At 56.8% G+C, this 26,538-nt stretch overlaps 1 protein-coding gene and 1 long non-coding RNA gene across 2 annotated transcripts; both read left to right on the top strand.

Moving 5' to 3' along the window:
* The first annotated feature begins 7,647 nt into the window (after window positions 1–7,647).
* LOC141727860 (uncharacterized) lies at window positions 7,648–8,676 on the top strand. The gene is made up of 3 exons (XR_012578696.1): window positions 7,648–7,776; window positions 8,100–8,247; window positions 8,497–8,676. It is a non-coding gene; the product is annotated as an uncharacterized LOC141727860 (long non-coding RNA).
* Window positions 8,677–9,833: 1,157 nt separating this feature from the next.
* LOC141727875 (serine/threonine-protein kinase pim-1-like) lies at window positions 9,834–25,970 on the top strand. Its single transcript, XM_074534159.1, has 7 exons — window positions 9,834–9,918; window positions 11,606–11,689; window positions 23,944–24,050; window positions 24,174–24,224; window positions 24,422–24,788; window positions 25,431–25,607; window positions 25,864–25,970. Exons 1-7 carry the CDS (start codon window positions 9,834–9,836, stop codon window positions 25,968–25,970), a joined length of 978 nt encoding a protein of 325 aa, XP_074390260.1.
* Window positions 25,971–26,538: the final 568 nt, after the last annotated feature.

Below are 26,538 nucleotides of genomic sequence, written 5' to 3'. Positions count from 1 at the left end.
ACATTTCAATTTGCTTTGCCTTAGGGTAAAAGACTTCTGGGCCCAGTGCAAACTGTCACCTTTTGACAGCAAAATCCTCTTCGTTGCCAGCTTCTGATGTTACACAATGTCACCTGGCTGCCTGTGTTTGCTTAGCTCTGGGTCTAGTCCCGGCCTAGTAAAGCCCAGGCAGGGTGGCACGTTGCAGGGAAAACTGGTCCATGAGCTTATCGGGTTGCCATCAGCAGCAGAGTGAATGTGCTTTTTGGGGATTTCTCTGGAGACAAAATTAGGGACCTACTCCATGCTACAATATTCTCTTAGATCTTTCTAAAATATCCTAGAAAATGCTGTAAAACGTCACATTTCCTTGCACAGCACTATTGGAAGAGGGGCATTTTTGTCCCTCCTCAAAGTCATTGCTGTTGCACATGAGAAACATGAACATCCACCAACAGGAATGATGCATGGTCCTCCTGCTGCTGCTTCAGAGCTCTGGGAAGGACAGACCTGGGTATTACCAATATGAGCACTTAATTAGCATCTCATGCTCCTCCAAGCTATCCAGATCCCAGGGATTCTTGTTTCAAAGCAGCCACTGCACCATCTCTAGGGAAGAACAGGAAATGGGAAACAGTGAATGCCAGCCTTGCAGGGGTGTGGGGGAAAACCTGAAGTGTCTGCATCAAAAGATGAGTGGGAAGAGTGTAATTGCCAAAGCAAACACTTCGTTAGGATAGCAGGAGCAGTTCTTTACTGCATGCTTGCATGAAGATCATTTCGAATCTCCTTTTTGTCTCATGCAGAAAAGGAGCTCTTAATAATACCACGCTACTTAAACCAGATTGGGATGTAGCTCTGTAGTGGTTCACAATGAAGCAGACTGCCTGCTGTGTCACTGCCAGCCCTGGTCAGCCTGCGAGGGACTGTAGTGTATCCCATGCCTGTTTTGCCTCCAAGCAAAGCTTGGTTTTCCTCATTAGTGTGGAGTAAATAGAACAGTATTAAAATGGACAATTAAACTGGCCACTTTGGAGGATATGCTCATGCTTTTGCATGTCAGTCCTCTACCTCATGCTCCCAAGGCTTGTTATTCATCATGAAATATTTAAAAAAAAAAACCTCAGCTCTCATGTTACATCTGAATAAAATTGCACAAAATCATCAAGAATTCTGCTGTCAGGAACAAGACAAGAGCCTTCCGACACTTGCTTGCAGCTGTCCTGGATTGCTGCAGCCCTTTGTGCAAAGCTGCTGCAGACAGAGTGTTTGGAGTTGGTCTGGGCCTTTATGAAAGATCTGTGGAGCAGTGTGCAGGGCTCTCCTGGCAGGAAACTGTTTGTCCAAGCCCAGGGACATGGTGCCGGCAGGAGCGGAGCGGCCCCGCTCTCAGCCCGAGAGTCTGTGAGCTGAGCCACGCCGGGGAGAAAAGGCAGTGAGGGGCTCCAGCCCAGCTGCTTCACTGCCCTGCCCGCTCCATGGAGCTCTGCCATGGGAGAAAGCCGACGCCGGACGAGCCCCCGAGCTTCCATCAGCTGCTGGAACTGCTCTGTGACAGCTCCTGTTCTTCCGAGAGAGACCCCAGCGCCTTCTTGGAACGCGTGTCATGGGGGGATTCTGTTTGTTAATAAACTGTTGGGGGTTTTCCACTTTCATCTATCAGTAATAATTTCCTATTGCTGGAAAGGGGTTGTTGGAACACTTTAGAGGAGACGGCTTATTGCACAATATCCTGTTTGAAGTTGTCTGAAACTGTGAAAGAGATGGCGTCACACAGAAGCATGCCCAAGGCTGCTGAGGGGAAGGCACAGAGGAAGACAAACCCAGTATTTCTGAGGGAACTCCTTGACACCAAACCAACCTGAGTTGTCAAACAGCAGACCTGATGTTTCGAGACATGGGCCAAAGGGGAAACCTTTCAGTGTGTTTGGTCCAGGCTGGGTTATGCTCGAGGCAAAGCTGTGTCAGTGTGTTGGATAATACTCTTTTCTCGACCTAGAGATGGGGCAACTGAGAGGTGTTTTAAAAACTTGTATTCCATTTTCAGTCTCAGGAGAAGGGTGAGACAATACAGATGTTATAATTCATGCCATCACAATCAGAAGCTAACTACTTCATAATTATAATTCACTATAAGCATATCTTGGTCTATCAGCCTTTTGCCATGCCATGTTGTAGATGCCTTAAAGCCAATTATTTAAAACTACCCCTTGATGGTCCAACTACAATGCATCTTTCATAGCTCTGTTTTTCCAAAGTCTTATTTGCAAGACCATCTTTTGAAACTTTTTTCCAGCTCCATTTCTCTTTCAACAATATCTGTCCTATTCCATGGAAATTTTTAAGGTAGCATTTCTTGTCTCAAAATTTATATACAGATTCATACTTTGTGGGCCTTCTATTAGGCTCTAAAAACTTTCTACAAATCCATTTCCCACATCAGTGCACTTGGCTCCTTCTCTCCTCATTGTGCCAGGCAAGCACAGAAGCCCAGAGCTCCTGCAGAACCCATCACAGCACTCAGTGGGAGCAAACTTGTGTCCAGTCCTCACCTGGAGCTGTGGTGCCCAGCATTCCACCACATTGGAATGAGGAACTGTTCCTGCTCTTTCAGACGGAGCTAAGGAGCTTTGGCCTTCAGATCAATTGTCTGCAGGCTCCTGCAGTGCCTCCTGCAGCTCCCTTGCCAGAGGCACCCCAGGTCAGGGGGGCACATCTGGGCTGCTGTGTCTGGCTCTGAGGGTCCCTGTTCTGGGCAGTGAGGAGGAGCTGCAGAGGCTCTGCAGGACTGACAGGATGGGCTTTGGGCCTGGCAGGAGAAGCTGAGGGACCTGGGCTGCTGGAGCTTCTGAAGAGGAGGCCCAGGGCTCATTGTGCAACTGCTCCATGGGTGGTTTCAGAGAGTCCCAGAATCAGCACAGGTGGAACAGGCCATGGAGATCATCAAGTCCAACCTGTGCCCTGGCACTGCCTTGTCTCCCCTGAGCCTCCTTTTCTCCAGGATAAACAACCCCAGCTCTCTCAGCCCCTCCTCAAAGCTCTTGTGTTCCAGATCCCCCCCCAGTCTTGTTGCCCTTCTCTGGACATGCTCCAGCCCCTCCATGTCCTTCCTAAATTGGCAGGCCAGAATTGGACACAGCACTCAAGGTGCTGCCCAAGCAGTGCTGAGCACAGGGGAAGAATCCCTGCCCTGCTCCTGCTGGCCACACCATTCCTGATCCAGGCCAGGACCCATTGGCCTGCTTGGCCAGCTGGGCAAACTGCTGGCTCATGTCCAGCCTGATGTCCATCAGTCCCTGCAGGTCCCTTTCTGCCTGGCTGCTCTCCAGCCACTCTGGCACCTTATTGAGGGAGGGAGGCACAGAGGGAACGGGTCCAGATCCAGTCCTTCCTGAAATGTGGTGTTTGCTGGCACTGCCAATTCTCAGATCTTGATATTTCCATATTCTGGCACAGCCCAAGTGCAGCAATTTGCTGGCAAAGAAAGTCAAAACCAAGCAAAGACCTGGTCCCTACAGCAACCCGATCTCGGGTTTGCTGACACCGCCAGTGCCCAGATCGGGAATGCCTGCACAGCCTCATTCCAGCAATTTGCTAGCACTGGAAAATTAGCATTTGGAAATTTCTCAGTGCCAGCACAACCCAAATGCAAAAATTTTCTGGCAAAGAAAGCCAGAACCCAGCAGCTTCCCAGTGCTGCCACCAGCACCACCCAGGTCTGGTGTTTGCTGCGCAAGTGCCCAGATCTGGAAATTTCCCAGTGCTGGCACAGCCAAGTCCAGCAATTTGCTGGCACAGAAAGCCAAAACTCGGCAATTTCCTGATGCCAATACAGGTGCCCAGACCTGGTGTTTGCTGCCACTGCCAGTGCTCACATCTGGATATTTCCCTGTTCTGGCAGAGCCAAGTCCAGCAATTTTCTGGTCAAGAAAGCCACAATCTGGCAATTCCCTGCTACCGCCATTGGCAATGCCAAGATCCAGTGTTTGCTGGCACCACCAGTGCCCAGATGCGGGAATTTCCTGGTGCCAGCACAGCCCGAGTCTGGTAATTTTCTAGCAAAGAAAGACAAAACCTTGCAAATACCTGGTACCTACAGCAACCCAATCTTTTGTTTGCTGACACCACAAGTGTCCAGATCCAGAATTGTTCAGGTTCCCACACAGCATAATTCCTGCATTATGCTGGCACTGAAAGTTAACATTTGGCAATTTCCTGGTGCTGGCACATTCCCCACCCAGATCTGATGTGTGCTGGCACTGCCAGTGCCCACATCTGGCAACTTCCCTCTTCTGGCACCACCCATGTCCAGAATTTGCTGGCAAAGAAAGCTAAAACCTGGCAATTTCCCCTTGCCAGCACTGCCTATTCTGGAGTTTGCTGGCAGCAGGATCCCAGGAAAGAAGGAAGGAAAGAAGGAAAGAAAAGAGGAAGGCATCCAGATGCAGTCCTTCCTGGAGCCTGAAATGGGCTGTTTGCTGACAATGCCAGTGCCCTGATCTGGAAATTTCCCTATTCTGGCGCAGCAATTTGCTGGCACAGAAATCCAAAACCCATGGCATCTTCCCGCTACTGGGTCTGGTAACGCCCCCACATCTTGTGTTTCATGTAATCAGAACCCAGATTTGGAAATTTCTCAGTGCCAGCAGAGCAGATCTGGCAGATTTCTATCGCTGGCAATGACACCACCCAGATCTGGTGTTTGCTGGCAGTGCCAGCGCCCAGATCTGAAAACTTCCTGGTGCTGGCACAGACCAAGCCTAGTGATTTCCTGGCACAGAAAGCCAAAATTTGGAAATTTCCAGGTTCGGGCACCAGCATTATCCAGATCTTGTGTTTGCTGGCAATGCCAGTGCCCAGATTTGGAAATTTCCCGGTGCCTTCACAGCCCAGGCCTAACAATTTATTTTAGATAGCTGGGCAGAGAAGTTCCTTGGACTGTGACTTTCTTTTTTCTTGGAACTGTTTAAACCTGCTCTGGACTGAAAACCCAGACAAACACCTGCAGCTCACGCCTGTGGCCCCCCGAGCTCTGGGACGCTGCATTCCAGCACCAGAGGGACTTAGAAGAGACAGAGTGAGCCAACTAGAACCCACAAAAAGGACTTTCTGAATTTGTCATCTCTTCAGCACTGTCAGAGGTTTTATTTAATATTATTCATTTTTCATGCTTCTGAATACTTTACTTGTTAAAAAAACTGGGATTTTTTTCACTTTTCTCAAGAGAAGTCTTTCCCTGAACTAGTAGGGGGAGGGGCCGCTTGAACTTGCTTTCTAGACGGACCCCTTTTGGAGGTTTCCTCCCCAAATTTGTCCTAAGCCAGCACAAACAGTCATCATGAAAATTTCACCAGTGGCATAATTTCCTGGTGGCAAATCTTGTGACAGAAGCTTGACCTTGTTCTCCATGAGAGATTTTTGGGAAGAGCAGACAGGAGAAGATTCCTGGAAAACTGAAACAGGTTTCCGGAAGGGAAACGAAAATGAAAGAAACAATCCAAGATGTTTTCCTCTATTTATTTCTATGCTCCCCTTTTCCATGTTGCACTGCTTCTCCATCCCAGTAATTCCAGATGCACCTCACCTCTAGGATTGATGACTTAGTGATTTTTAGACACTCTAAAATACCATGAGCCACACAGAGTTTTCCTTCCCCTGTTTTTACAGGAAAGCAACACTGGAGATGTAAGTGCAGTGCTGGGCTCAGGTAGGAATCCTACCCCAAGGAAAAGTGGCCCGACAGTGTTTGACCCTCAGCAAGGACAATGCCCAGAAGCAAGCGAGGGATCGCTGTGCCAGTGTGCAGGAGTCAGGGCTCTGCATCTGCGCTCAGCGCTGCAAAGTTCCCGTGTTTGGACAGACGGAGGGGCTGTCCCCGGGGTGCGCGGGGCTCGAACGTGGGGCTCGTGGGGCGAGCGGGGAACGGACACGGGGACCAACGGCCCCGGTGCCTCAGTTGCAGCAGCGGCAGCGGCGGCAGCAGCAGCGGCGGCAGCGGTGGCAGCAGCAGCGGCGACAGCAGCAGCAGCAGACAGATAGTTTTAATCACTCTTTCTATTTCTCTTTTTCTTTCTCTTTTTCTTTCTCTCCTTCTCCCTTTCCCGCGGTCGGGCACCCTTCTCTCGGGGTCCCTTGCCCGGCGTCCCTCCCCTCTCCCCGCCTCCCTCTCCCCTGCCGGGCCGGGCCATGTCCCCGGCCCGCCCCCGGCCCCGGGCGGGGCTGCCCCGTGCCCGGCCCCGGCCGTCCCGCCGCGGTCTCGCCTCCGCCCGGCTCTGGCCGTACTGGCGGTGGCGCTGCTGGGCGGGCGTCAGTGCCTGGTGCGAGGGCGGCATCGCCGCCCTTCGGCTCCGCCTGGCCCGAGCCCGGCCCCGGCCCCGAGGCAGGGTCCAGTCCCGACCCCGGCCCCGGCTCCTCCCGGGACCCGCGGAGGACACACGCGGCGCGGCCGCTCCCGCCGCCTCCGCTGCGCTTTCCCCGGTTCGAGCTCCGCCGCGCGGCATCGCGGCCTCCGGCCCTGAGCCTCCCGTGCCGCGTTCCAAGGAGCGAACGCGTGGGCATGGCCGGCCCGGGGCGGGTGAGGGGCGCTCGGGGGCCGTTGCTGGCCCCGGGCCGAACGCTGACCGCCGCGTTCCGCCCGCAGGGAAGGCGCAGGAGGCCCTGCAGGAGCGACACCGGCTGCGTTCGGTGCTGGGGAGCCAGAGAGCCTCGCGAGTGCCCAAGCTGGCCACTGTGGAGGAGGAGGAGGAAAAAGGCCCTGGAGCTGCTCCAGCAGAGGAGAATGAAGAGGCGGTGCCGTTCCATCCACCGCAGGAGGGTGAGTGGCAGAGCTGGGCTGCAGGACTGGAGCCTGCAGCCAACTTGGCCGCATCCCATCCCATCCCATCCCATCCCATCCCATCCCATCCCATCCCATCCCATCCCATCCCATCCCATCCCATCCCATCCCATCCCATCCCATCCCATCCCATCCCATCCCATTCCCACGGACAGGATGGAAGAGGGGCCGAGCAGACACCCCACAGGGGCCGTGCTCCATCCCCTGGGCCATGCCGGGGCTCTCCCTGCCTGGGCAGCGCAGGGCTGGGCTGTATTCTCCGGCCTCTCCCGCAGCCCCTCAGCTCTGGCTGCGCTCGCTCTTTGCCAGATGCAGCCCTGGAGCGCACACAGGAGCAGGAGTGCAGACATGGCCACTTCCGCAGCACAGCGCAGGTACCTGCAGCCACCCCCACCTGGGCTGGGCCTGCTGTCCCTGCTCAGCCCAGCACCTTGTGTGCAGCACTCCATGCAACATCCCCGGCTTCTTGGCCTTCTCCTACAGCTCGTTTGCGACTTTATCCGGAGCATTCAGCAGGAAGAGACCAGCACCATGGGCACTGGGCTCAGAGCTCACTCAGAGCTCCTCAGACATGAGACCAGTGCCGCCCTGCTGGATTTGCTCCTGGAGAAGGGTGTTGCCAGGCCAGAACAAGTAAGCAGCTGGGGCCAGGCTTCAATTCCCCCATGAGTCCCGTGCCTTCTCCAGCCACACCTGGTGGTCCCTGGGAGCCTTTGAGGCCATGGCAGTGCGCTGGGAAGGGAAGGACCTCTCGGGACCCTGGGGACATTGTTCCCTTTGGCAGCTTTCCAAGTCTCCCTGTGCCTTCTCCAGGTGCCCGCCATGGTGAGGTACATTCACCGCTGGCTCATGACCAATGATTCTACCGAGCACAGGCTGGACAAGGCCCTGCTGAATCTCACTGCAGCACACCCGGGTGATGCAGTCATGACGCTCCTGCGTGTGGCCCCGTCCTGTGACAGGTATGGGGCCCACTTGCCCACAGGGCTCAGGCCTTCCCAGCCCATCAGCCTGTACCACCTGTCCCAGGTGTCTGAGCAACAGAGAGTACCAGGGCCCTCTGGCTGCTCCCTTTCCCAACCCTGGCACGTCAGCCACCGAGCCTGCTGCCATGCTGCCTTGCTGCCCCTAAGGGCTCTGTCTCCACAGGGCTGGGCTGCCTGGCTGCTGCTGGCCAGGGCCAGTAGGCAGAGGCAGAGCCCGTGGTCAGCCTGGGCCCCCAGGGATGCCCAGGCCACGGTGCCGTGTCTGAGACCCCCCCTGAGACAGAGCTCTAACCCTACAGAGCTGCTTTGACCATGTGGAAGACCATCATGGGCTCGCTCAGGACTGCGGAGGCAGTGCAACTGATACTCCTGGATGTGCTGGGGAGCTGGCCAGAGCACAGCATGTGCACCTCCGATAGGGACAAAACGGGTGTCTTTGGCCTGGCTGTGAGTTTCTGCAACTGGCCTTTGCTGGCCCCAAGGCTGCCTCTCCAGCAGCTCTCCATTCTCCTTCCCCCACTGCATCTCCCTGCCTCAGGTGCTGGCCTGAAACCTGCCCCAGGGGCACCTTCAGGCCCACCAGGCCCCATGCTCCCCCTGCCAAGGTCTCTCGGGGCCTCTCCCTGCTAAGCTTGGGCCCTGCCACACGGACACCTGGGCACTGAGCGCTGTCTCGGGGGGCTTTGTCCCTTGCAGGCAACCCTGGTGATGTGGAAGATCCTTCAGGAGGCCCCTGTCCCACGTATAGTGGCGCCACATTTCCCCCACCTGTTTGTGCATCTGCTCTTCCAAGTGTTCTTCAGCACAGAAGAGATGCCAGAGGAGGTTGATACCTTCTGGAAGCAATGCCAGGAAGAGCACGGCCTTGCCACCAGCCCCAACAGGTGCTCCATCCCACTCTTTCTGTCCCTGCCACATGGCCTGTGAAGGAGCCAGTGCTCCCAGTGTGACCTGGGCTTTGCTCTCTGCCCACAGGTTTGCAGTGCAGACCCTGAAGTCCCTGCTCTGCCTTCTCCAGTGTGAGCAGGTGGTGGTGTCAATGGAAGGCAAGCGTGGCTGGGACACGCTGCTCTGCGTTGATACCCACCACTCTGCCGTGGCTCTGCTGGCCAGGTGAGACACCCCCTTCTCCTCATTGCTCCTGGCATTTGTGCCCTGTGCCCAGGCTGTCCCACATGGTCCCCGTGGCTGTGGGCCAAAGGGACGAGGGACAGCCAAGCAGACTGGAAAAGGCTGGGAAAGGGGGTGCCCAGGAGCGGCCACATCTCAAAGGGCCCAGGTCCCCTGGCAGTGGGTGGTGGGGAAGGACAAGAACCATGTGAGTCAGTGCTGGGAGAGGCTTCCCCCCCCGGCTCAAGGTCTTAGTGACATTTTCCACCTTCCAGGGAGATGCGCCATGCATCCAGGCCCTTGTGTAAAAGGATCTTATGCTGCCTCCTTGAGATGCTCAGCAAAGAGATGCCATACTGGGATTTCCCTGCCCTGGCGTTCCTTGTGGAGGTGAGCCTGATGGCCAGCGCTGCCTGGCTGAGCAGCCTCCCAGCCCTCTGGCCTCTCGCAGCCACAGCTGCCAGGACAGTGCCCGTGCCCTGTGCTGCTGCCTGGGCCCGGCCCTGTGCGCTTCTGGGCTCCTGCCGGCCGGCCGGCTCCCCCGTCACTGCCCTGTGCCTTTCAGGTCCTCGAGTGCCTGGACTTGAGGGAATGCAGGGACAGCATCATGGATCTTGTCTTGTCATGGCACCTGCAGAGGGACCGTGCAGACATTGGCAGCCAGCTGCTCAGGGCCCTCCTCCCACTCAGGGACCATTCCCCACTGGTGAGAAGGGGGCAGTGGCTGAAGCCGTGCAGGCAGCATGGGGCTGGGCAACGCAGTCGCTTGGCCTTGCCTGGCCTTTGGGCGCTGTGGCAGCTGCTCCCAGCTCTCCTGCCTCCCGCTTCAGCTGCCCCAGTGCTTCAGGACAGGCCTTTGGCCTCTGGGCCCTGTGGCAGCAGGGTGGCCTTTCACAAAGTCGTGTTCCACACAGGCCGAAAGAATGTGGAGCCTGACTGAAAGGCTCGTGGAGCTCCTGCGGCTCAGGATGACCACCATGCTACTGGGCTATCTGTTCCTGGATAATGGTGCCCGCATACCCAGTCCCATTGCCCTGCATTTGGCTAAGGTGTTCCTGCCACTCTTTGACTATGTAAGGCTCTGTGCCCCCAGCCACGGCCACTGGCTGCTGCCCGGACACTTGGTGCCCTGTGCAGATGCAGGCCTGTGCCAATGTGGGCCAGAACCAGCTGATGCTGAGCTCTTGCTGCCTTCCTGTTCTACAGAGTGATAGCCAGGTGCAGCAGCTCTCCATGATTGTCTTTCACACCTTGATTTCTGCTGTAGAAGAAGAAGGAAAAAAACCCCTGATGACACAGGTGTGTCAGAGCCTGCTCCCACTGCTCTTCCACTGCCATGATGAGAATCTGCGTGTGGCACAGGTGAGGACTTGTGGGCTGCTGCTGTCCCCCTGGCAGGGGGCTCGGCTGCCTCCTGCCCTGCACCTGCTGGACCGCAGCCTCCTCCAGGCTGCAGCTCCTGTGCCCTGGGCTGTGGGACCATGTCCGCATCTCTGCTGCTCTCTAGACTTCTCGGGAAACGCTGCTTTGTGCAGTCAAGTTCCTGAAAAGGAAAGATCTTGAAAAAACTGTGAAGAAAGAGAAACTCTTGAAGTTCACTGAGCTCCTGGTAAGGAGGGCCTGCATGCCCCAGCCTCAGCCTGGAGAAGGCCCCTGAGGGCGGTGCTCAGTGTGCGGGGCTGGCACCTGTGCGTGCCCCTGCCCGCTGCTGCAGCCAGAGGTCGGGCGGGCTCTTCTCCAGGCTCCCGTGGCCCCAAGCCGGGTACCCATGGAGCCCCGGCCTGGCGGGGCTGCGGGGCGGCACCGCGGCTCCCCGGGCAGCAGCCGGCCCTCTGCCCCCTGCCCTCGGGAGCCCTTGGCCAGCGGCTGCTGGCCGCGCCTCAGGGCTGTGCGAGCAGGGGAGGCCGGGGCTGGGCGCAGGCAGCGCCCGGCCCAGGGGCTGAGCCCGCGCCAACCCTTCCCTCTTGCCGCTCTCTCCAGCTGGCACAGGACAGGAGCCGAGCGGCCGAGCACCTGCGCCGGGCACTGCACTACCTGCAGAGCCCACAGGAGTCCCTGCGAGAGGCGGCCGTCAGGTTCATGGGTGAGTCCCGAGCCCGGGCTCCTCCCCGGCCCGGCCCGGCCCGCCGCAGCTCGGCCCCGGCCCCGCCTGCTGCCCCGGCAGCGCCAGCCGGGCTCGGCGCCGTGGAGCCCCCCCTGGCCTGGGCATTGCTGCTGCCGCCCTCTGGCAGCCGTGCCCTGGGGCGGCAGCGTGCGGCAAGGGCCGGGCTGAGCCCCGCCGGGCCAGCAGCCCGTGTGGCCACAGCGCCGGCAGCGCCGCTGGCAGGGAGCTGTGCCGCTGGGGCCGTGACAGGCTCTGTGTTCACAGGCATGGCCGGGCGGCACCTGAGGGGGCAGCAGCAAGAGCTGCAGCTGATCTGCACTGGTGAGTGAGGGCAGCGGGCTGCCAGCGCGGGCTGCCGAGGGCAGCTGCAAGCCCTGTCCCGGCTGCGGAGGGCTCTTCTCCCCTGGGCAGAGCACACGGAGCTTTCAGGGCCCCGTGGGCCATTCGTGGCCAGCAGCTTCTGGCTGATCCCCTTGCTCCCTGCTCCCTCCTGGCCATGGCAAGAGCCGGCTGGGATGGCTCTGGCAGGGGGCTCTCCTGGGCTCCCTGCAGATCCGGCTCTGACCGTGCCTCTGTTCCTCTCTCTTGCAGCCCTTGAACGCCTGACGGAGGACACAAGCAGTGCCATGTCGCAGCTGGCACTTGAAACGCTGCATGTCCTGGGGGAAATACAGCGTGGGCGATATTCCACCATCCAGAGGCTGCAGGATCAGCTGCACAGGGCATGGAGGACTCGGCCTCGTCTTTCGGGGCTCGGCTGGCTGTGCTGCCGGAAGACTTAGGAGAAGAGCTGATCCTGGAGGCTGTCTTTGCTGGGGCAACCTGAGCCAGGGGTAATTTTCCTTTTCTTTAATATTTTTCTGTTCTTCTTTTCATTGTTTTATCTATATTGAAAATAAATAAATTATAGGGTGTAGATAATTATATATATTATTATTATTATTATAGATTACTGTAAATAATTATAGAATGTATTTTGATACACAGACTGCCAGGAGCTTTTCTTTGCTGCCCAGGTCTGCAGGGCAAGAGGCAGGAAAGGGTGAAAAGGGTGCTTGCGCTCAGCAGCACAGCAGGCTGAGGGGTCCTGAGGCCCTGCAGGGGGAAAAGGGTGCTTGTGCTCAGCCAGCTGCCCAGGCATGTGCAGCGGGCAAGGGGAAATGGCCAGAAGCCCCTTGGCCTTTGGTGGTTCTGCTGAAGCCTTTGGGCTGCCCACAGAGCGGCTGGGCAGAGGCCAGAGCTGCGGGGATCCCTGCCAGAGCGGTGACTGGAGATGGCCACAAGCCCTGTGCCAGGCAGGAAGTGCCATTCGTGTCCTCCTGCCCGTGTGCTGCTGGCTGCCTTGCTGAGAGCTCCCAGGTGCCTCTGGACGGGGCTGCTCTGGAGCTGCTGTGGGGCTGTGGCGCTGCTGCCGGGCAGCTTGGCCGGGCTGGGGCAGGGCCTGAGGGGCTGGGGCGCTGGCAAGCCCTGAGCAATGGGCTGTCAGAGGCCACAAGCAGCCCCCCAGCAGCCGCCTTGATCCTGACAGAGTTGACTTGCGAGAGGGATCCCGGGCACTGTGGAACTAACAGCATCAGTGTTGTTGGAAACTGAAATGCAGGGAAATCTCAGACCTTTGGTCTTGTCAGCAAAGCTTAGAATTAAACCCAGGATTTGGTCTGAGACCTTGGAAAGGGCTTCCAAACTTAGGTGCTAGAAGCGAGAATGCAGATTTCTAGTTTATAGCAGAGACACGGGGAGGAATGTTGAAGTAGAGGAAAGTTTAGAGTTTTAGAGTCCAAGATCTAAAAAAAATACAAGTAGTTAAAATGGAAAACAAGAAGCTTAGGATGCAGTGCTGTGAGTTTGTGTGTCATAACATGATTGGCTAAGGAAGCTTACACTGTAGCATGAGTCCCTAAGACGAAATATTGAAGGGTTGGCTCCAAACCACAAATATCCTTGTTGGCAGCATCTTCTTGGCCAAGAAATCCTTCAAAGCTCTTGTAACTACAAGTCTTGCGGCCCTGTGAGCCATGTGGTGGAGATGTGAGCCAAACTCACCCTTCCTGTCTGTGTAGAAGTGAAGAAAATGCAATGGCATCATGTAAAAAACTTAGAGGTCCACTCTCTAGCTCATTCCAAACTCCTTTAGCTCCTGCAGAGTGGGATTTAGCTACAAAGAGATGACAAGGACCCTTAGTGCTGCCTCTTTGACTCCACAGCAGCTGCTTTAGAATCTTTCCCATAACCCTGTGTAGTCGTGTGCCAGAAATGTATCATTTGAAGAAACCTTCCCAAGTGACTTGCATGGAGGTTTGTCTGACGAGTATTTGAGGAGAAAGCCTCCCAGCAGAGGTCTGGGCTTTGGCCTAGCTGTGTCCCCTGCTGATTGTGAAGTGCACCATCAGCTGCAGGGCTTTCTGGGCTAAAAATATCATCAAGTCACTTGGACTTGCTCTTTATAGCCTCTAAAAGCTGGACCCAATTTTGGGGCAGATTTGGAGACCGCATCTATGGGTGCATGGAGCACCTAGGATTTTCCCAATTGCTGGGAATGGTTCTCCAGGTCCCTGGAGTATCCATTCCATCTGGTTTTGCTTGTCCTGGTTCCCTGACAGCTGGGGCCCTGGGCAGAGCCCTGAGAGCCTGGTCTGCCCGCAGGGAAGGAGAAGGAGCCCCTGGAGAAGCTGTACCGGGTGGGGATGCTGCTGCTGCTGCTGCTGCTGCTGCTGCTGCTGCTGCTGGGGACAGCGAGGGTGACATCAAGAATGAGAAGCTCTTCCTCAGCCTGGCCACTGGAGGCTGAAGGTGATGGACTTTGATTCTGGCACCTTCTTCAAAGCCAAACTCTGCAGGGAATTTGCAGATGAGTCCCCAGCCGGGGAAATTCTGCCAGATTTGGGCATGGCCCAGCCTTGCTGGGAACCAAAGGCTCCCCCTTTGCTGGGGCAGATGCAACTCATTCTTCAGTCACTGCCCAGCTGCTTTTGGCAGGGCTGGGGCATGGGCTGGGGTGGGTACGAAATGGGAGTGGGCTCCTGGGCCTGCCAACAGCCCCCAGCACCCACCGTGCCCCGGGCTGGGCTGGGGCTGGGGCAGCCAGCCCGACACAAACCAACCCCATGGTGGGAGCAGAGGTGGGGCTCCAGAACCTGTGCACAGCTGCTTTGCTGTGCAGGCAAGGAAGGGCTTGGGCTGCTCCACTGCCCTTGTTTCCTTTGGGGTCACCGTGATTTTGGGGGGCAGTGCAAGGGGGAAGAGAGAAAGTGTGGGCTTCCCTCACCCATGGCTGGGTTTTTCCCTGGCATTCAGGGGTTGGGCCTTCCTCAAGACCCTGACAGAGATGGGAGTTTTTACTGTTTTTCTTGTTTTCCCTTTTTGCATCTAACCTCTTTTCAATAATGTGTTGTTTGTTTTTCCAGAGGAAGCGTTCGAGAAGGCCCAGTGTGGATGGGGAAGTGCTTGGGAGCAGCTGTGGCGTGGATGGGCCGTGCCCTTGGAGAAGGCTAAGGACATGGTTTGGGAGCAGCTTTTCTTCCAGCCATGGGTGGTGTGAGGTGGGTCCCTGTGTGCTTAGCAGGGTGGGATCAGAGCTTTTGGGAGCTGGCAGCGAGCACAGGAGCATCCTGCTCTGGGCAGCTGCTGAGGGCTGGATGTGCTGTGGCTGGCTGCACGCTGGGCACAGGTCCTGCCCTCCTGCTCTGTGCCAAAGGCAGCAGGGATGGGCAGCTCTGGGCACAGCTCTGGGTACAGCCAGCATGGCCTGGGCACCACAGGCCTTGGCACAAGGGCACAGGAGCCCTCAGCTGACGGGCACTTTCTGCTTTCTCTCCTTGCAGCCGGGCTCTGCGGGTGCTGAGGCTGCTCTGGGCTCTGCCAGGGCTCTGCTGGGCTCAGCCCAGGGCTCTGCTGGGCTGGCTCTGCCCTCACATTGCTCTGACAGCTCTGCATCAGACGAGCCCGCTGCAAGCACAGTGCCTGAGCTTTCTGCTTTGGCAGGTGAGTGAGACTCTGCTGCAGGCCCAGAGATTGCAGCTGGGGACACACATCCAACTGGCAGGGACCCAAACTCTCCACAGTCCCAGCTGAATGCCTGGATCTGTACAGGGTGTTCTGTGTGTCCCATTCTTCCTTCTTGATTGGCTGGAATTGTGCAATTGCTCTTTCTTCCTCCTCCAGAAGTGCCACGAGTGGGCCAAAGCTGGTGAGTGGGCCGTGCTCCTGAGGCAGTGCAGTCTGGAGCTGGTGGATGGAGAATTGCCCTTCTGCACTGTCAAACCAGAGCAAAAAGCTGTCAGTGGGACTTTCTGTCTCTAAGAAATCCCTGACAGTTTCAAAGGGAATGTGCAGCTCGTTTCCAGGCTGAGAATGAAGGTCATCTTCTAAAGGATTTGGGTTTTGACAGAGCTTCCATTCCCAGTCCTGCTTGGAGCTGGAAGGGCACTAAGCAATTTTCTCTTGCTTTGACTACAATTTCAAATACCAGTGTTGGAAACAAAGCCCAAAATCTTTTAAGAGGCTTTTGAGGTCACAAAGATGGATCCATGTCATCAGCACATTTACAATGGAAATAACTGAGTTCTCTTTTCCAAAAGATCATTTACCTCTTAATGCAAAGAATGTAACATTGCCTTTATGTTTTGTTTTTTTCACTATGTTATTATGTTATGTTTTTTCACTAACACTTGGATTTTGTTCCTATCTTTTACAATTTACCTATTTTTTAGCTTTTTCCTTTTTTCTCCTTTCAGAAGAAAACATGTCCTATCAAAGGAATGTCCTTTGCTCCTGGTTCCCCTGTGGAGCAGCTCCCTTCCTGCTGGCTGAGCTGCTCAGGCAGAGCCCGGCAGCTCCTGGCCCTGCAGGGCTGAGGCTTTTCCCCGTTGCTGGCCACACACTGATGGAGCAGCACTGCTGAACTCGGGCACACAGAGGGACCAGCAGCAGCTGCTTTTGGCCACCTGAGGCTCCAAGGCCCAAACTCTGAGCAGCCAGGGCTGGAAGAGACTGGCAGGGTCTGATCCCTGACTCTGGACCAGGGCTGCACAAATGACCCCCCAGCAGCAGCAGCAGCAGCAGCAGCAGCAGCAGCAGCAGCAGATGGAGCTGACTTTGAGCACAGCCCCTGCCCCTCTTCCCTCCCGTGTGCAGCGGTGTCACAGCAGCCTGAGGCACCTGGGAGCCCCCAGTGCCAGCAGGGACTGGAGATGGCAGCCCTGGACTACTGGAGGCTGTGCAAGGAACGGAGCTGGGCACTCCCTGTCCATGGGGAGCTTCCAGATGGAAAAGGCTGCTGTGCCCAGACAGCTCCAAGGGCACAGAAAGGAGGCTCTGGAGCACTGGATCTGTGCCAGTGCCACAGTCCTGGGCAGCAGCCAGCGAGCCCTGGGGGAACAGAGGGCACAGCAAGAGGGACAGAACCAGGCAAGGGCAGAGACTGGAGAGAGCCAGGCCTGGGAGCAGGAACAGCTGCTCCATTGCACTCTTGGAGAAAGCTCTTGGCTGGTTCAAAGCGCTGAAAGGCGTGAAGGGCAGAGAGGAGGCCACAGCAAACAATGCTCCTGCTTACACAGCCTCCCCTCTCCATGTCCCAGAAGGAATTGCATGGACTGTGTTCTTCTCTCCGAGTCCTCGCGTTCAGCATGAGCAGCTCAGCACCAGGAGCTGAAGGACCTGAAGCCTCAGGTCCCAGGAGCTGGGCAAGAGGAAACTTTTGGAGCAAAGGAATGCTGCTAAAATAGCCCCAACTGAATGCAGTGGATATAATCATGGAATCGCAGAATCCTTTCTGTTGGAAAAGCCCTCTGAGCTCACCCAGTGCAGCTGCTCACCCAGCAGTGCCAAGCCCAGCACTAAACCACGTCCCTGAAGTGCCAAGGCCTGGACACCAGCCCTGAGTGAGGCCTGGACAGCAGGCCCTGCGCCAAAGGTGGCCTCTGGATGAGCCTTCCAAGCAAAGGTTATCTTTGTATCTGCTCCCTAATGAGATATGCATGGTCATTAGCGCTGTGATAGATGTAGCCACTCATTAGTGAAACGTGTATTGACCTTTGTGTATTTAGAAGCCAGACAAGGCCGTGAAATCTGACATCTGGCCTGGTTTGGGGCTGTATGGTCAAAGTCACCTCCCTTGGTTCCTCCTTGAGCCCTGGCCAGGCTCTGGGAAGGACCCAAGAGGAGGATGAAAGCAGATGTGGCCACACTAGCACTGCTGTCAGTTTGTTCATTCAGCACTGTCAGAGCTGGGCCCTCTCCCAGCGGGGTTGGAGCCTCACCTGGGGCTGGAGGCACCTGCAGGAATTCCCAGTGCCCAGGAGTGGCTCTGCAGCCCTTGGCTGTGACAGCTTCCCCAGCTGCTGTGTGGGTCTGGGGGATGGTAAAGGCTGAGGGTAAATGCTGCTGGATCTTTGTTAATCACTGCAGGCAATCTTTGGTGGGGATAGTTGGGTGCATTGCTGAGCTGCTCCTTTGGTGATTCTTTGCTGCTCTGAACTGCAGGAAATGACACTGATTCCTTCAGCTGGAGTCTGAAGGAATTTGGTGCTGACCCTGCCCACTGGTAAAACAAAACTGGCACAGTCTGGCCAGATCCCAACAAAATGTCACTTGTTCAGTGTCAATGTGAGGAATCAGTCCCCTCAGAAATTCCCAGCTGGGAAGCCCTTCCCTGGAGTTCCCTGGCTCTGGAGTGGGCTGAGGTCAGAGCCCTGTGTGAGCAGTGGGGCAGTCCGGTAAAAGAAGCTGCACCCCTGGATGGCTTCAAATGCATCCAAAAATTTCAAATGGAAAAGGAAAAGACCTTGTGGGTTTGGGCAGACAAAGATGAATTTGTTGAGAATGCATAGGAAACAGCACCTTCAGAAGGAACAATTATTGTTGGAATGCTCCCACATGGAGCAACAGAAGAAGGTTTTAATCTTGAGCTGATATGCATTTGTACAAGTGAAATATAGATATAATAAATATCTATATACATATTTATAGTATAATAAGACATACATATATATATATATATACACATTTATATATTTCATATATAAATATATTCACATATATATGTGGGCATATATGTGTATACACATATGTGTAAACAATATGTATCCATTGTTTATATTGTTTAACACATCCTGCCAGACCAGATCTCCCTGTTTGCCCCAAGGGCCCCTTTAGGAATTGCTCTGATCCACGGGGCTGCATGTGAAGGCTGCTGTGACACTGAGGGATGTCACAGTAATTCCATTCCATTCCATTCCATTCCATTCCATTCCATTCCAATTGCACAGGAATTCCATCCAGGAGCCTGGGTGCCCCTCAGGGACTGGGACCGGGCCCCTTCCAGCCAGAGGGGAAAGGGCCCCCCAAGCCTTGTTAGCCACAGAAAGCATGGTAAAGCTGAACAGCAAAGGGCCTGGGGGCATTATTCTGGAATTAAAAAGGTGCCAGCTCCAGGGACAACAGAATTCTTGTTCCTAACTCCAATGAGATTGAGAAAAAAGAATGAAGAACGGTGTCACTAAAGTACTACTGGTATCTGTAAGGTGTACCTTGATAGTCAGCCAGAATCTTTGTCTGCCACAAACACCTCTAGTGTTTCACCAAGGGATTGGTCATCAAAACGTAACGATGAGTTATGATGGATTGCTGATTTTCCTTTGTAATTCTTTGCTAATGATGATGTGCTTTGCTGAGTTTATCCTTTTGTAACGCTTTGCAGCTGTGCATGATATAAATGACACAATTCCTTAAGTTGGTGTCTGTGTCTTTGGCAGTGACCCTGCCCACTGGTGAAACAGGGCCCCCTCTTGCCTAAGTGTTCCCTGGGAAGGCAAAAGCCCTCACTCCAAAATTTCCCCCTTCCTCCCTGTTCCCCCCTTCACACCCTGAGCATGATGTGCTCTGGTCTGGGCTATGCCCGGGCTCAGTTGGGGTCCCCTGTCCTGGCTGTGTCCCCTGCCCAGCTCCCCCGCAGCCCCAGCCCCTCCCCAGCGTGGCTGACGAGGGGCAGGACAGGCCTTGGCTGTGCTGCAGCTCAGCAAGAACAAAACCATCTCTGCGTGCTCAGCCCTGTGCTCAGCACCCGGCCCAGCAGTGTCTCAGTGCCAGGGGCTGTGCCCTCAGTCCCTGCCAGGGGTTTCCATGGCAACTGCCAGGCCAGGTGACCCAGGTGTCCCCCCCAGTGCCAGTTGCCATGGAAACAGTGCCCAGCCCTGCCCCTTTCTGCCTGGCTGACCTGGCCTTTGGCCCTGGCAGTGCTGTTGGCTGCTGGTTCCTGGTGCCTGAGCGGCCAGCGCGGCACAGGGCAGGTGGCCATGGCACAGCCCCCCGCAAGGGATCCCCTCTGGCTCTGGGCACTGACACCAGCCCTGAGCAAGGGCCCAGGGCAGCTTTCCATGGCCACCAACCATCACAACGGGACCAGGCATTGGTTGCCATGGCAGCTGAGGGCAGCATGGCTGGTGCTCTGCAAGGGCCTTGGGGCAGACGGGAAGGAGCAGCAGAGCAGGGGCTGATCCATCCCCAGTGCGCTGGACAGCCCAGGGCAGCGTCCCAGAGCGTCCTCATGGAGCTGCCAACAACATCCCCCCTCTGCAGCCCTGGCCTCTCCCCCAGCTCACACAGGTGCCCCATCCTTGCAGGCACAGACACGGCAGCACTGCCTCAGCACCCCCTGTTTGCATTGCACAGAGCAGGGGGAGCACCCCATGCTGTTGCTGTGGGGACATGAGCTTGAGGGATCACAAATGCCATCAGCCCCTGGGGCCAGCAAGGGCTGGGGGACACCAGGGAAACCACTCAGCGTTGTCCTGGCCTCTGCACTCAGCCAGAAAGTTTGTTCCCATCAGCTGGGAGTTTTCTGTCCCACTGCAGATGCTGTTACGCACAGCCAGGGCTGCGTGGCAACCACCCCCAAACTGCCCTCAGCATTTCCTCTGCTTCACCTTTGCCTTCTTTCCTCTTCCTGATACAAACTTCTTACCACTGCCTACCCCTGTTCCCTCCCTGACCTGGCACCATGGGAACGTCCCTTGGGGAGCAGGACCATCCTACAAGTGCTGCAGGAATTATCGGCAGGCTCCTGCACTGCCTGGTGCTGCTCCCTTGCCAGAGGCACCCCAGGCCAGGGGGCACATCTGGGCTGCTGTGTTTGGCTCTGGGGGTCCCTGTTCTGGGCAGTGAGGAGGAGCTGCAGAGGCTCAGCAGGACTGACAGGATGGGCTTTGGGGCTGCCAGGAGAAGCTGAGGGACCTGGGCTGCTGGAGCTCCTGAAGAGGAGGCCCAGGGCTCATCTTGCAGCTGCTCCATGGGTGGCTTCAGAGAAGCACAGAATCAGCAATGGTGGAACAAGCCAAAGAGATCATCAAGTCCACCCTGTGCCCTGACACTGCCTTGTCTCCCCTGGGCCTCCTCTTCTCCAGGATAAACAACCGCAGCTCTCTCAGCTGCTCCTCACAGGACTTGTGCTCCAGACCCCTCTCCAGCCTTGTTGCCTTTCTCTGGACATGCTCCAGCCCCTCCATGTCCTTCCTAAATTGGGGGCCCAGAACTGGACACAGCACTCGAGGTGCTGCCCAAGCAGTGCTGAGCACAGGGGAAGAATCCCTGCCCTGCTCCAGCTGGCCACACCATTCCTGATCCCGGCCAGGAGCCATTGGCCTCCTTGCCCACCTGGGCACACTGCTGGCTCATGTCCAGCCTGCTGTCCATCAGTCCCTGCAGGTCCCTTTCTGCCTGGCTGCTCTCCAGCCATTCTGACGCCTGTTGAGGGAGGGAGGCAGGGAGGGAACGGGTCCAGATCCAGTCCTTCCTAAAATGTGGTGTTTGCTGGCACTGCCAGTTCCCAGATTTTGATATTTCCCTATTCTGGCACAGCCCAAGTGCAGCAATTTGCTGGCAAAGAAAGCCAAAACCAAGCAAAGACCTGGTACCTACAGCAACCCGATCTCGGGTTTGCTGACACCGCCAGTACCCAGATCGGGCATGTTTCAGATGCCTGCACAGCCTAATTCCAGCAGTTTGCTGGCACAGAAAATTAGCATCTGGAAATTTCTCAGTGTCAGCAAAACCTAAATGCAGCAATTTTCTGGCAAAGAAAGCCAGAACCCAGCAGCTTCCCAGTGCTGGCATAGCCCAAGTGCAGCAATTTGCTGGCACTGAAAGCCAAAATCCGGCAGTCTCCTGATGCCAATACAGGTGCCCAGTCCTGGTGTTTGCTGCCACTGGCAGTGCTCATATCTGGATATTTCCCTGTTCTGGCAGAGCCAAGTCCAGCAATTTTCTGGTCAAGAAAGCCACAATCTGGCAATTCCCTGCTACCGTCATTGGCAATGCCAAGATCCAGTGTTTGCTGGCACCACCAGTGCCCAGATGCGGGAATTTCCCGGTGCCAGCACAGCCCAAATCAAGTACTTTCTGGCAAAGAAAGCCAAAACCTTGCAAATACCTGGTACCTACAGCAACCCAATCTTGTGTTTGCTGGCACCACAAGTGCCCAGATCCAGAATTTTTCAGGTTCCTGTACAGCATAATTCAAGAAATATGCTGGCATTGCAAGTTAACATTTGGCAATTTCCTGGTGCTGGCACATTCCCCACCCAGATCTGGTGTGTGCTGGCCCTGCCAGTGCCCACCTCTGGCAATTTCCCTCTTCTGGCACCACCCATGTCCAGAATTTGCTGGCAAAGAAAGCTAAAACCTGGCAATTTCCCCTTGCCAGCACCACCCAATCTGGAGTTTGCTGGCAGCAGGATCCCAAGAAAGAAGGAAACAAAGAAGGAAAGAAAAGAGGAAGGCATCCAGATCCAGTCCTTCCTGGAGCCTGGAGCCTGAAATGGGCTGTTTGCTGGCACTGCCAGTGCCCAGATCTGGAAATTTCCCTATTCTGGCACAGCCCAAGTGGAGCAATTTGCTGGCACAGAAATCCAAAACCTGGCAGCTTCCTGCTCCTGGGTCTGGCACCGCCCACATCTTGTGTTTCCTGCACCAGAACCCAGATTTGGAAATTTCCCGGTGCCAGCAGAGCCCAAATCTGGCAGATTTCTGTTGCTGCCAATGACACCACCCAGATCTGGTGTTTGCTGGCAGCGACAGCACCCAGATCTGAAAACTTCCTGGTGCTGGCACAGACCAAGCCTAATGATTTCCTGGCACAGAAAGCCAAAATTTGGAAATTTCCAGGTTCGGGCACCAGCATTATCCAGATCTTGTGTTTGCTGGCAATGCCAGTGCCCAGATTTGGAAATTTCCCAGTGCCTTCACAGGCCAGGCCTAACAACTTTTTTTAGCTAGCTGGGGCAGAGAAGTTCCTTGGACTGTGACTTTCTTTTTTCTTGGAACTGTTTAAACCTGCTCTGGACTGAAAACCCAGAAAAACACCGGCACCTCACACCTGTGGCCCACCGAGCTCTGGGACACTGCATTCCAGCACCAGAGGGACTTAGAAGAGACTGAGCGAGCCAACTGCAACCCACAAAAAGGACTTTCTGAATTTGCCATCTCTTCAGCACTGTCTGATGTCTTATTTAATATTATTCATTTTTCATACTTGTGAATACTTTACTTGTTGAATAAACTGGGTTTTTTTCACTTTTCTCCAGGGAAGTGTTTTCCGGAACTAGTAGGGGGAGGGGCCGCTTGAACTTGCTTTCTAGACGGACCCCTTTTGGAGATTTCCTCCCAAAATTTGCCCTAAGCCAGCACAAACAGTCATCATGAAAATTTCACCAGTGGCCTAATTTCCTGGTGGAAAATCTTGTGAGAGAAGCTTGACCTTGTTCTCCATGAGCAGACAGGAGAAGATTCCTGGAAAATGGAAACTTTCCAGAAGGGAAATGAAAATGAAAGAAACAATCAAAGATGCTTTCCTCTATTTATTTCTATGCTCCCCTTTTCCATGTTGCACTGCATCTCCATCCCAGTAATTCCAGATGCACAGCACCTCTAAGATCGGTGACTTAGTGATTTTTAGACACTCTAAAATACCATGAGCCACACACAGTTTTCCTTCCCCTGTTTTTACTGGAAAACAACACAGGAGGTGTGAGTGCAGTGCTGGGCTCAGGTAGGAATCCTACCCCAAGGGAAGGTGGCCCGACAGTGTCTGACCCTCAGCAAGGACAATGCACAGCAGTGAGCGAGGGGATCGCTGTGCCAGTGTGCTGGAGTCAGGGCTCTGCATGTGGGCTCAAGGCTGCAAAGTTCCCGTGTTTGGGCAGACGGAGAGGCTGTCCCCGGAGCGCGCGGGGCTCGAACGTGGGGCTCGTGGGGCGAGCGGGGAACGGACACGGGGACGAACGGCCCCGGTGCTTCAGTTGCAGCGGCGGCAGCGGCGGCAGCAGCAAAAGCAGACAGACTAGAAAAATCGTTCTTTCTCTTTCTCTCGCTCTTTCTCTCCCTTTCCCGCTGTCGGGCACCCTTCTCTCGGGGTCCCTTGCCCGGGTTCCCTCTCCTCTCCCCGCCTCCCTCTCCCCTGCAGGGCCGGGCCATGCCCCCGGCCCGCCCCCGGCCCCGGGCGGGGCTGCCCCGTGCCCGGCCCCGGCCGTCCCGCCGCGGTCTCGCCTCCGCCCGGCTCGGGCTGTACTGGCGGTGGCGCTGCTGGGCGGGCATCAGTGCGTGGGGCGGGGGCGGCATCGCCGCCCTTCGGCTCCGCCTGGCCCGAGCCCGACCCCGGCCCCGAGGCAGGGTCCACTCCCGGCCCCGGCCCCAGCCCCAGCCCCGGCTCCTCCCGGGGCCCGCGGAGCACACACGCGGCGCGGCCGCTCCCGCCGCCTCCGCTGCGGCTTCCCCGGCCCGAGCTCCGCCGCTCGGCAGCGCGGCCGCCGGCCCCGAGCCTCCCGTGCCGCGTTCCTGGGAGCGAACGCCTGGGCATGGCCGGCCCGGGGCGGGTGAGGGGCGCTCGGGGGCCGTTGCTGGCCCCGGGCCGAGCGCTGACAGCCGCGTCCCGCCCGCAGGGAAGGCGCAGGAGGCCCTGCAGGAGCGGTACCGGCTGGGTTCGCTGCTGGGGCGCGGCGGCTTCGGCAGAGTCTTCGCGGCCACGAGGCTCTCGGACGGCGCCCCGGTGAGCGGCGGGGCCTGCGGCGGGCGCAGGAGGAGGGGATGGAGGAGGAGGAGGGCGGAGGGCGGAGGATGGGGCTCGCAGTGCGGGCGGCGAGCTCACCCCGCTGTTGCCCTTGGCTTGCAGGTGGCCATCAAAAGGGTGCCACGGAACCGCGTCCGGCACTGGGGCGAGCTGGTGAGTGAGCGGGGCCAGCAGCCGGGGCTGCCGGCCAGGGATGAGCCGGGGCCCGGCACGGTGGGAGCCGCCTGGACGCCCCGAGGGAGAGCGGGCGTGGGGCCAGCGCAGGGCGCAGAGCATCCCGGCCTGGCTGAGGGCTTCCCCAGGCCTGGCACGGCATCGGCCCCAGTGACGGCATCGTGCTCCTCCCGCAGCCCGACGGCACCAGCGCACCCCTGGAGATCGTGCTGCTGGCCAAGGTGTCCACTGGCTTCCCCGGTGTGGTCCAGCTGCTGGAGTGGCTCGAGCTCCCCAACTGCATCATGATGATGCTGGAGCGGCCAGAGCAGTGTCAGGACCTGCAGCGTTTCATTGGGGCACGGCGGTTCCTGCCCGAGGAGGAGGCGCGGGCGCTGTTCCGCCAGGTGCTGGAGGCCGTGCGGCACTGCACCAGCTGCGGGGTCCTGCACAGGGACATCAAACCAGGGAACATCCTGGTTGACCTGGACACCGGGCAGGCCAAACTGATTGACTTTGGCTGTGGCACCTACCTGCAGGACACAGTCTACACTCACTTTGCAGGTGAGCCTACCCAGGGCTGTGCTCCCGCTGCTGACATCTCATGGCCCAACATCTCCCAGCCCAAGCTGGCTGTGGCAGCGGGGATTCTCCCTTTTGCTGCCAGTCAGGGCACTGAGTCCTCAGCTGAGTTGCTTTAGAGTGGGGCTGGGTGGGCAGCCATCTTCCAGCCCTGCTGGCAGCCTTTGCCAGCCACTCTGCCCAGGACTGGGGCTGGGCTGAGGCAGCCAGCCCTACCAAAACCCCCGTGGGTGGGGGTAGCAGAGAGGGAGGGCGGAACCTGTGCCCCAGCCACTTTGGTGTGCAGACGAGAGGAAGGGCTTGGGCTGCTCCACTCGCCCTGTTTCCCTTGTCTTCATAATATTTTTGGGGCAATTCAGGCAGGGAGGATAAGGGCATGTTTTTTCCCCAGCATGGAGTGGGTTTTTCCTTTGCATGTCATGGTCGGGCCTAGCCAGGGCTGCCCTCTAACAGCACCAGAGGCTTCTTTTCCAACCCTAACTTTGTGCACAAGTCCCAGATGCTGGCGAGAGGGCAGTGGTCACCCTGTGTGCCCCTGATGCAGCCCCCGCAGGCCCAGGGATGCTGGTGCCAGGCTCTGGGAGCAGCAGCATCCCCCTGATGAACTCCATCTGTATTCCATAGGAACACTGTCCTACAGCCCCCCGGAGTGGAACGACTTTGGCTGGTACCATGGCGAGGCAGCAACGGTCTGGTCCCTGGGCATCCTGCTGCACCAGATGGTCTGCGGGGAGCACCCTTTCAGGAGGGGCTGGAACCTCAGCTGGGGCCAGCTCCCGCTGCCACAAAGGCTCTCTCAAGGTGGATCCTCTTCTCTGGGCATGGGGGGAATCCTAGTGCTGGGAGCCAGCAGCGGGCTCGTGGGCATCCCGCTCTGGCAGCTGCTGAAGAGGTGGCACATGTCCTGCTCTCCTGCTCTCCTCCAAGACAGGGAATTGATGGGAAAGTTTAGGCCCAGCTCTGAGCACATCCAGCATGGACTGGGCATGGGAATAGTGGGGTAAAGCAGACAGGAGCCTTCTCTGGCTGACCGTCAGTTTCTGCTTTCTCTCCCCAGAGTGCAAAGATCTGATCAGGTGGTGTTTATCCGTGAACTCCTTGGATAGACCCGCACTGGAAGACCTGTTCTTTTATCCTTGGATGTGGGATATTCCTCTGCCATAGAAGAAGGGAGAGAGCCACAGGCACACTTTGATCCAGAGCCCTGGTAAGTTCCTGCTCCACATATACCTTGGCAATGAGAAGCAAAGGAACCTAACCCTTTTTGTGCTGCCTGTGTCACTGCACCGGGGTCATGCGATGGGAACACACAGCCCTTGTGCTGGAGCTGAGCTGCTCTACCCAGCACTGGTGGCCGCCATCCCAGCTGGTTTTGCTTGTCCTGGTTCCCTGACAGCTGGGGCCCTGGGCAGAGCCCTGAGAGCCTGGTCTGCCCGCAGGGAAGGAGAAGGAGCCCCTGGAGAAGCTGTACCGGGTGGGGATGCTGCTGCTGCTGCTGCTGCTGCTGCTGCTGCTGCTGGAGACAGCAAGGGTGACATCAAGGATGACAAGCTCTTCCTCAGCCTGGCCACTGGAGGCTGAAGGTGATGGACTTTGATTCTGGCACCTTTTTTAAAGCCAAACTCCACAGGGAATTTGCAGATGAGTCCCCACCTGGGGAAATTCTGCTGGATTTGGGCCTGGCCCAGCTTGGCGGGGAACCAAAGGTTCCCCCTTTGCTGGGGCAGATGCA

This window comes from Zonotrichia albicollis, unplaced genomic scaffold (assembly GCF_047830755.1).
Source record: "Zonotrichia albicollis isolate bZonAlb1 unplaced genomic scaffold, bZonAlb1.hap1 Scaffold_257, whole genome shotgun sequence".
Classification (NCBI taxonomy): Eukaryota; Metazoa; Chordata; class Aves; order Passeriformes; family Passerellidae; genus Zonotrichia; species Zonotrichia albicollis.
Note: the sequence above shows the minus strand (reverse complement) of the source record. Positions and strands in the feature narration are given on the sequence as shown.

Coding starts and splice junctions, on each gene's coding strand:
- LOC141727875 (XM_074534159.1), top strand. CDS start 9,834: ATGTGGAGCCTGACTGAAAGGCTCGTGGAGCTCCTGCGGCTCAGGATG. Junction 9,919..11,605: donor CTATCTGTTCCTGGATAATG/GTGCCCGCATAC, acceptor TCTCTCTTGCAG/CCCTTGAACGCCTGACGGAG. Junction 25,608..25,863: donor GCCACAAAGGCTCTCTCAAG/GTGGATCCTCTT, acceptor TTCTCTCCCCAG/AGTGCAAAGATCTGATCAGG.